The sequence below is a fragment of the Eubalaena glacialis genome, chromosome 19 (genome assembly GCF_028564815.1).
Source record: "Eubalaena glacialis isolate mEubGla1 chromosome 19, mEubGla1.1.hap2.+ XY, whole genome shotgun sequence".
Taxonomy (NCBI): Eukaryota; Metazoa; Chordata; class Mammalia; order Artiodactyla; family Balaenidae; genus Eubalaena; species Eubalaena glacialis.
In genome coordinates, this window is record NC_083734.1 from 45,330,084 (window position 1) to 45,339,841 (window position 9,758).

A 9,758-nucleotide genomic window follows, 5' to 3' on the forward strand; every position below is an offset into this window, starting at 1 on the left:
GACCCCCCTTCCTAGGACCCCTGATGATGGGACTGGATAAAGGGTCACAAACCCAGTCCAGAGTCTTAAAAAGAGGGGAACTCACGCAAACAGGCACCTACTGTGCCGGGGAAACTATGCCAGGAACTTAATTTAATTTTATCCTCTAAGGACCCAGTGAGGAAAGCGGTGGTGTCCCCTTTTCACAGATGATGAAACTGAGGCCCAGAGATATTAGGTGGCTTGCCCATGGTCATACAAATTAACCAGCCCAACCTTTCCCCTTTTATACTTGGAGCAACTGAGGCCCAGAGCAGACTAGAAACTTGCCCAAGGTCACCCAGCAAATTAACGGTCAAGCTGGTCTCAGAAATTCTCTCTCTGGCCTCTCAGTTCAGCTCTTCCCCCACCTGACCCTGGGTCCCTCAGTGGCTTAAACCAGCATGATGGAAACAGAGACACCTTGAAATGCTGGGCTGGGGGCTCCAGGGATCAAGATCCCACTCCACTGGAGAGGGTCAGAGCCTTTCAGCCAAACCTTCTGCACCCCCACTTGTGTCTGCACCGGCCAGCAGCTGGCCTGGACCCCTGCCTCCTCCCTAGCTCATCTGCTGCACTGCTGGGCACAGCAGCTTCTTCCGGTGGCTGGACCACTAACAGCATGCTCACAGCCTGGGGCTGGGAACAGCTGGTGCCCCCACTGCAGCCTCTGCCCTCCTCCGTGCCCACTCTGGGGGTAGCAGGACCAGCAACACCATTGGCCTGGGGCAGAGGATGTCAAGCAACCTGCTGGTGGTGCCAACCCACCATTTGGCTCTGTTGTCTGACCCACACGTGCCCTCCATCCCCCCACCTCAGCCTGAGCTTAAGCTGGCATGTACCCTGTGGGGATTAAGGTTTAGGGGAGACACAAAAAGAGGGGGAGTCTGGGGGCAAGAGACAAGAGGCCTGAAAGGGCAGAGAGATGGATACGAGGCAGTGGGTGGGGAGACAGACAGGTCCCCTCTGTGCAACCCCACCCATCTTGCTAGCACCACTCCCTTTGGCCCCTTCAGCCTTCTTTTTACCCCCCCCCCGCATTCTTAACACCCCCTCCCCAATGCTTAGGACATTGGAGGCACCTGCTGGAGAGTGCGACCAGCCAGTGTGTATCTCCGGCCTCGGCCCTCCCTGTGCTTTGGGGAGCCAGCCCTAGGTGGTCCGTCTCAGCCTGAGAGAGAGCAGCCACTGTACCCTGTACCCCTCCTCCAGCTTGTGGCCCTACAGCAGCAGCTGTGCTCCGTACCTCTCGGCTGCGCCCACTCCGAGCCACCCCCTCCCACGTCTGGTCTGGAGGACTCAAAGGTGGGTGCTAGTGTTCAAGCCACACTGGTATTCTGGGGAGTCATTGGCCCCTCCAGGCCTCAGTTTCCTCCTCCAGAAATGGAGTTGGACTTGCTCATGGAGTCTTTACCTGAGGGCCATGAGCCCCTTTAAAGGGTAAAATTATATGATGGGACCAGTTGCAAACTCTTGAGAGAATGGACATGTCTTTTCATCAGAATTTCACAAGGCTCCAGGACCTGGAAGAGACCCAGCAGTTACTTTAAGGGGTCTGCCTGCTAAGGGGGCCCTCCTAGGTACTGCCCTGGGAAGGGCTTAGAGGCCTGTGGTGGAAAGAGGTAAGCTTAGGCCTGGGGTGAGCTTCAGAAAGAAGTGTCTTCTACATGCAAGGCTTCCCAAGAGATAGGCTCCTACAACCTGATTCTCCCCCCCCCAACCCCCCCCACCCCCCGCCCTCCCGCCAAAAGTGAGGCAGTTTCCTACACCTTCAGTGACCTGTGAGAGAACAGCACCATCTCCTGGTCCATGGTGGAAACCTTTTCTGTGCTGCAGGCTCAGGAGCCTCAGTAAAGGTCCTTATTCTCCTTCCTGTCATCCCTCTACTGCCTGGAGGAAGTGGAGGTGGGCAGCCTTCAATGCCCTTCCTCCTCTGGGAAGAAGGCATCTCATGCTCCAAGTAGCTTAGCCAAGGCCCTTCTTCCAGGCCACAGCTTCCCCACATGGAATGACAGGCTTAGAGCAAGCCTAAGGATACATTATGCACAGGCTGCTATGGTGGCAACAGGGAGACCAAAAATCAGTGTCCTCTCAGCTGGGGCTCTGATGCACGTGGGTGGTGATGGAGGTTGTCTGGACTATTCTGTCCGGGCCTCCCTGCCTTGGGCTACCCACATCCCCACCTGTCCAGACTGGATGAGGACACTGCAGGCAGAGCTGGGGATAGGTCTGCTGCCCCCAGGATCGCTTCAGCCCTGCCTTTCCCACCCAAGTGCAGATGGAAACATGTGCCCAGTACACATCCCGAAGACCCCTCATTGGCCTTCGCATTACTCCCCACAAGCAAGAGTTCCTCAGAGACCGGTAGACCACAGGGAGGTAACCAGGACAGGCACACCAGTCATAGATGTGCCCAACTTTCCTCCCCAGACTTCTCACCTGAGCTGACACTCCTGTATTTAACTGGCTGACTGATCCCTTCCACCTGGACACCTGTCACTCAAACTGCCACCCACTCAAAATATTCAACTCGGCTCTTCCAGGGATTCTCCCCACCACTACTAGTTTCTTCTCCTGATCGCCAAAGGCATCTCCTGCCCAGTCCTCCAAAGCTCAAGGCCTGGGGACCAAGCCAGCCTTCTTCCTGAGGCCTCCGTAATCAGTCTACAAAGTCCTGTCTTACTTCATCTGGAATCCATTTTTTCCCATTCAGGCCGTCTTAACAGGTGAATCCAACATGTGGCTTCACCTCTTTTCTCATCTGCAAAATGGAGCAGCTAATACCCTACTTTACAATGTTGTGAAGATTATACAATCAATGCAAGTCAGTGTAAAGTGCCTGAGTACTTGGCTCACAGAGCAGATACTTCACTGAAAAATGCACTGGTGGTTACTACTACCAGTTAATAGGCAAAATAAAACCTACTTCTCATTTGTAAAAAGGGATATGAATTAAGTAACTCAAAATTGCTGTGACAAGTGTGTATGTTATATACCTTTATTCCAATTTCTGCCGAGAAAGCCTTTTTTCTTTGGGCCATTTTTGATGGTTATAAACCAAAAAACAAAACAGGAAACAATTACTTTTAAGGACAGGAAAGAAAAAAAGTTTGGAAATAGAAATTGGGATGCTCAAGATGACAGCTTCAGTTCTATCTCAATAAGGCTGTCTAAAGACAGCTTAGGCAGTAGTCAGCAGTTCAAGTCCAGATCATACCTTCTGGACTGGTGGTGGTTCAAATTCCCACTGTCCTGGAGTTCCAAGGCAGTAGACCACAACCTTGAACCTCAGTGCAGTTGAGCAGTGCAAGCATATTATTTTCTGTTGTTTTAAAATAATGTGACAACTCATGTCACAACTGAATACTGGTTCCCAACCAACATTTGAGACCATGTCTGAGGTGCCACTCATGCTCTGCTGAAAAGGGCAGTTTTGAGGCACAGTCTTTGAGGCTTGGGTAGAAGCCATTCCTCTCCTCCCTTCAAAGTAGGCCCCACACCCCATGGATGGAGGGGGCATGAGCCTGACCAGAGGCCAGGAGCCAAGGAAGAAATGAAGCAGGAACCCAGGGAAGGGCCTGTATCTCATTCCTCAGTTCTGGCCCTGTAAACAGAGAAGACCCACCAAGCAGCCAGAAACTGGAAGCAGAGAGGTAGGCAGATAAAGCCTTGTTTTTTTATTGAATGAGTGATGCATGTAATTGCTGAGGCCACTATGTACAGAGAAGAAAAGGAGAACTTTATTTCTTGGTCTCTTCCTCCTTGGACAGAGTCTTGATGATTTCCTCCTTCTTGGCCTGGAGCCGCTCTTCACGGCGCTTGCGGGCTTCCTTGGTCTTAGACCTGCGGGCCTCAGCCTGGTCCCTGGGTAATGGAAGAGAGAAGACGGGTGAGCTGCTGGGGACACCAAGAGCTCCTGCTTCAACTAGCCAATAGTCCCCACACTACCCTGACATTGATGGTAGGTGGTGTGTGGGTATGTACAGGGCAGAGCAGCATATGCCTCTAACACAACAACTGTATTCTGGACAGACGGCATGTAAATCAAGATTAGACATCAGCACATTTTAAATGTCTCAGAACTTGCCCCTGTGACAGACACCAATTCCTAAAGAAACTTACGCCAGAAGCTTCTTGCGAGCCTTGTCTGCCTTCAGCTTGTGGATATGTTCCATGAGAATCCGCTTGTTTTTGAACACATTACCCTTCACTTTCAGGTACAGGCTGTGATACCTGTAGGGTACAAGGATTAGAGGTTCTGGTCAGCAATGGCATCAACACAGAGGTTGGCCTGTGATCTGCTCCTCTACACAAGGCCCCTAAGCATGCAGGGTTCCTTTTCGCTCTTCTTGCTGCAGGGACGTCTTTCCCCCAAACCAGGACTTTTTGTGCAATTTCTAGACAGAAGAGCTCACCTGGCAGATAAACTTAATTCTTGGACTGTCCTGATGGTGTATGTGGGCAGAAGAACAGGACAGAACGGAAGAACTTTCTTAGAAAATACCAAGACACATGGCTCTCTCCCCAAGGCCAATGAGACAGAGCTTGTATCTGTGCAAAGAACAAGCCATCGAAACAGCAATGGGTCTTGGTGGGCCCGAGAGAAGGTACTTACATGTGGCGGTCAATCTTTTTAGATTCACGGTATCTTCTGAGCAGCCGGCGCAGAATTCTCATCCTCCTCATCCAGGTTACCTTCTCGGGCATTCGAGCATTGGCAGTACCCTTTCGCTTACCTACGAGGAAGATGAGTCAGGCCCACTGTAGTGCATCTGGGTCACCAGAGCCAGCTGACTAGTCACAACAATAGCTACCAATTTCTGAAACTCTTTGGGTCATGTGCCAAGAGTTGTACCTCACTTTACGTAGCTTTATTTCCACTTTACAGATGATGATCCCAAGTATTTAATTTCTTTCATTTACTCAATTTTTAAGGAAGCATAAACAAGGCAATTATTCCCCATTCACTCCACAGAATGTGGATATGACAGGGCATGCACCAAGGCAGTATGGTAAGCTGGAAGGGCTTTAAAAAGGTGATGTGGGGCTTCCCTGGTGGCACAGTGGTTGAGAATCTGCCAGCCAATGCAGGGGACACGGGTTCGAGCCCTGGTCTGGGAAGATCCCACATGCCACGGAGCAACTGGGCCCGTGAGCCACAACTACTGAGCCTGCGCGTCTGGAGCCTGTGCTCCGCAACAAGAGAGGTCGCGATAGTGAGAGGCCCGCGCACCGCGATGAAGAGTGGCCCCCACTAGCCACAACTAGAGAAAGCCCTCGCACAGAAACGAAGACCCAACACAGCCAAAGATAAATAAATAAATAAATAAGTTAAAAAAAAAAAAAAAAAAAGATTTCTTTAAAAAAAAAAAAAAAAGGTGATGTGACCTTCATCTCCCTAGGTCATCCTGACCCTAGGAAGCGGTTTTAGGATTTAATGGACATTTCCCAAGCACCCAGTAGAATGGATGGGTAGGGTACCAGGGTATAGATGCTCAATAAATGTGACCTCTTTCTACCAATACCTTCAACTCCAACACCAGTGCCAACTTTCTGATTTGCAGAGAGAAAAACACACCAAGTATCATGGAGTAGGAAAAGGGCTCAAAATGAGTCAGAATGCAAAAGGTTTCTGAATATATCCTAGTCTAGACTTAATCATTTATCATTCCCAAAGTCTTGGAGTAAAGTGAAGAACGTACTTACCTATGCCCATATGCCTGCCCTTCCGGCGAGCCAAGGTGTTTTTTCGACATCGAGCCCGGGAATGGACTGTCACAGGCTTCCGGATAATCAGCCCATCTTTGATCAGTTTCCGGATCTGCTGACCTGGGAAACCACAATGCACCTGGTCAGTCAGGTGGGGCCTAGCCCCAAGTACACCCGTCACAACCCAGAGTCCAAACAGGACATGCCAGAGACGCTGTTCACATCCCTGGTTTTCAAAAATGGTGGAAATTGGGGAACTTCTATTTCTTTCTTAAAAAACAAAACACAGCAACAACAACAAAAAACCTCTACCCTTTTAGATGTTTTACAGCACACTCAAAATATACATATTTGGGGATATGTGATCAAAATAGTATACAAATACGGCCTAGTCCTTCAGATCCTGTTTCATCTATTAGCTACCAGTCTAAAATAAGGATTTTTTGAGCACACAGTACAATACCACAAACCCAAACAGGTAAAGGATTTCCCTGATATTCACAAAGATTCCTGCTTGACCAAACTTTCCTGAAGTTTGACCAAAGTTTCAAACTTTGAACTTTCCTTGACCAAACTTCAGGTTCCTGAAGCTTCTCTTAGGCCCATCGGTACACTTCCTTGTAAATTCTAGTTTTAGTAAAAACTCTGCTTAAGTTAGTTAAGCAGAAACCCCTACCCTTGATATCTGACCACCCAGGCCAGAATCCCCCTTACCTCTGTTTCCCTAGTAATTTTCTTTCTTTTTTTAAAAAGAAACAATTAAGACAATGTTGTGTTAATTTCTGCTGTACAGCACAGTGATTCAGTTATACACATACATACATTCTTTATATATATATTCATTCTTTTCCATTATAGTTTATCGCCCTCTTAGTAATTTTCCATCCACTGATCCCCTACACCATGCTCCTTGGCTATAAATTCCTACTTGCCCATGCTATATTCTGATTTGAGCTCAATCTCTCTCCCCCAAAGTAAAATCCCATTGGTCCCTGTAACTATTGCAATTATTCTGAATAAAGTCTGCCTTACAATTTTAAACAATGTCATTGAATACTTTTCCCTGTAACAATATTATGTTGAAGTAATGTGGGCATGTTGATGTTATCTGCAGGACCGACACTGTCTTACTACTTTGAATTATATGCAAACAGGCCTCTAATAAAGTCTGAGGCCCCAGGTCTTTCCAATTCATCATTTCATCGGCCATCTCTAACCAGCCCCAGTCCTTGTACTGTCTCTTCACAAATCCTTCTCACAGCTATAAAACAGAACATCCACTCTAGCGATATTTATTAATATAACATTGGGTGGTTCCATTAACTTCCATCCTGTCATTCTGGCAAGTGGCAGGAAGAGAACCTCTGGCATTCCATACTTCTGTGACTCCTCAATTTTATAACCCCCCCCCAACTATGAGCTCTCCTAGGTTTGTTAACAGTTAACACAGTCGTGTCACCTTTCATTGCACAAAGGATGAGAAAGGGGTAGGATGAAGAAGGAACTTAGACCCCAAGAACTCACGGGAGTTGGCATTGGCGATTTCATTAGTCTCATTGGGGTCCAACCAGACCTTCTTTTTGCCACAGCGGAGGACGCTGGAGGCAAGCCTCTTCTGAAGCCTGAGCATACTGTGACAAACAGAAAACACTATCAGGTCCTGGAAACCATTCCTGGGCAAGAATGAGCATCCCCAACAAGACCTGCCCTTCAAAGTCTTCTAATGTTGTGAAACATAAGGGGGGGGGGAGGTGCATGTGTATATGCATTTAGTACTAAAGACAAACATGTCCCCCCAGACTATTGCCACCCACGATGCAGCCCCAGGTTAATAATCTTCCCTATACCAAGACCTTTGTAAAGCTTTGCCTATGCGTTCCTGTAGGGGGCAACAGCCCACCCTGGGATGTCGACAACCTCTAGGTTATGTCTTATTCTCTGTGTCTCAGTTTTCTCCTCTGGAAAATGAGATTAACGGATACAATTGGAATGAAGAGCGGGCCTATGCCCTTTCTGGTACCCAGCACTAAAGACAAGTGTTTAACGTGAAGAATCCGAGGCCAGTGGGCCTGATTTGCTAGTTAATCTAGTCCTTTGCTTCCTGGGCTCGTTTTCCCTTTCTTATCCCAGTAATACACTAGCCTTAAAATTTTTCTTATGACGGGTGTACGGGGTAGAAGGCATCAAGGTCCTAGGGATCGTTTCACTCTCGGCAGTCGGAGGCTTGGGGCCTACTCGCGACCTGTCTTACGTCACATGGAAGCAGAGATCGGCTCGGAGCCACAGATCGACCCAGCGAGTAAGGGGGCCACAGCCCAGTCCCCGCCGCCGCCTTTCCTCTGCCCGCGTAGGTCTCCTCAGACACGTGTGGGACGCGAAGCCCGCCTTTGCCCCGTCCTAGAGTTCCGGGAACGCTCCCCCACCCCCTCCTCTCGAGGCTGGGAGCTAGTGTGCTCCGGCCTATCCCAAGCTCCGGGACGCGCCGCTTCAGGGCCGCCTCCACCCCGTCTCTTCCAGCATGGGCTGCGGTACCGAGCCCCGCAGTGCGGCCGCAGCCAGAATCAATCAATATCAGAGACCCGAGAGCCCTTACCTCATGGCTGCGACCGCAGCGGCCAAAGGAAAGAACTTGCTCTCGCCAGGCTCCTCCCATTATCTGTGAAGGGGAGAGCCCACCCCCCGCTCCGCTTTCGCCCGTATTCCCCTCCGGTCCTTTAATCTTCCGCCACCCTAAACTTACTTATATATTCTGTAAAGACCCGGGATAATAGAAGTCTAATATCAGGAATCGGTTTTAAACTTTAAAACATAGAAAATATCTCCCTTCGGTATGGCAAAATGGTATAGTCCGACTTCCTATTAAGCATGCGCAGCAAGGGTACCTGATCACGTGGGCAGTGGAAGCCGGAAGTCAGCTGGATTGCGCAGGCGGGATAAAGTAGTTTTACAAGAGCGGCCCACTCCTCGCAAGCATACTGGATTCTGTGGAAGGATGTTTTGTCAGCGGGAAAAAAATGAAGCAAGAGAGAGTAATGAGGGCAGATATCAGACAAAAGCAACCTTTTATTCACTCTCCCGGTAACTGGCAGCCCCTGGAGCACAGAATAGATCACCAAAGACATTAGTGTATGTTTTTGAGCCACTGGGGCTCTAAATCTCTCAGTGCCTCAGTTTCCTCTTGTGTATAGTGTACCTAGTTCTAATATATACGTCGTCTAGTTGTGAAAATCACATGAGTTAACGTTTGCAACTTGCAAAAGAAGGCATTAAGACAAGCTCCTTGATGGCGGGAACCAGTCTTTGGTTTGGCTCACACTGTATTCCAGCGGCCATGGAGCTTTGCACGTTATAGTAAGCACTTGAGAAATAGCGAGTGAGTAAATGAATAGTTGCGAAAGTCTAAAAAAGAAAAATCGAATGACAGGCCCTCTCATAGTTATTTCCTCTTGCTCTGGAGCATCCAAGGCAAAAAACTAAGAACATTCCAGGGTCCAAGAAACATTGATCTGAGTTCTGGCTCCAGCTCCTTGCTTTGCTCCAGCTGATAATCCCGTATATATCATCTGAACTTTTCCTGGCTGCTAAATAGAGCTGAGAAGGTCAAAAAGAGGAAGGGAAGGGAATTCCCTGGCGGTCCAATGGTTAGGACTCCGTGCTTTCACTGCCAAGGGCCCGGGTTCGATCTCTTCTCGGGGGAACTAAGATCCCACAAGTCGCGCGGCGCCCCTCCACCCCCCAAATAAAATTAAAAAGAGGAAGGGATGCAAAATTTATGCCACTTCCTCATAACACAAGTAGTGTCATCGCCATTTTACAGCTGAGGTAGCAGAAATTGAAAATCTAGGTCTTTCTGACTATAAAACCCATGCCTTCTCTGTCATGCCAGGCGTTGTTGTGCCCAAGGGGAAGATGGGAGCCCTGCTCAGTATTGGCTCTTGGGACTGGCCATCACTTGTTGCAAAACCCAGGGTGAAAAGGAGTCAGTGTGTTCCACAGTCTCCCCTCCAGCAGAACATAGCAGGTTGGCTTAT

At 48.9% G+C, this 9,758-nt stretch overlaps 1 protein-coding gene across 1 annotated transcript; it reads right to left on the reverse strand.

The window, feature by feature from the left end:
* Nucleotides 1–3,672: 3,672 nt before the first annotated feature.
* Nucleotides 3,673–8,373, reverse strand: RPL19 (ribosomal protein L19). The gene is made up of 6 exons (XM_061175625.1): nt 8,321–8,373; nt 7,252–7,358; nt 5,725–5,847; nt 4,634–4,754; nt 4,141–4,251; nt 3,673–3,882 (listed from the first exon to the last, which is right to left on the reverse strand). The coding sequence occupies exons 1-6, from the start codon at nt 8,323–8,325 to the stop codon at nt 3,759–3,761; spliced, it is 591 nt and encodes a 196-aa protein (XP_061031608.1). The 5' UTR covers nt 8,326–8,373; the 3' UTR covers nt 3,673–3,758.
* Between the last annotated feature and the right edge of the window lie 1,385 nt (nt 8,374–9,758).

Coding starts and splice junctions, on each gene's coding strand:
- RPL19 (XM_061175625.1), bottom strand. Junction 5,848..7,251: donor AATCGCCAATGCCAACTCCC/GTGAGTTCTTGG, acceptor GTGGTTTCCCAG/GTCAGCAGATCCGGAAACTG. Junction 3,883..4,140: donor GCTCGCAAGAAGCTTCTGGC/GTAAGTTTCTTT, acceptor TCCATTACCCAG/GGACCAGGCTGAGGCCCGCA.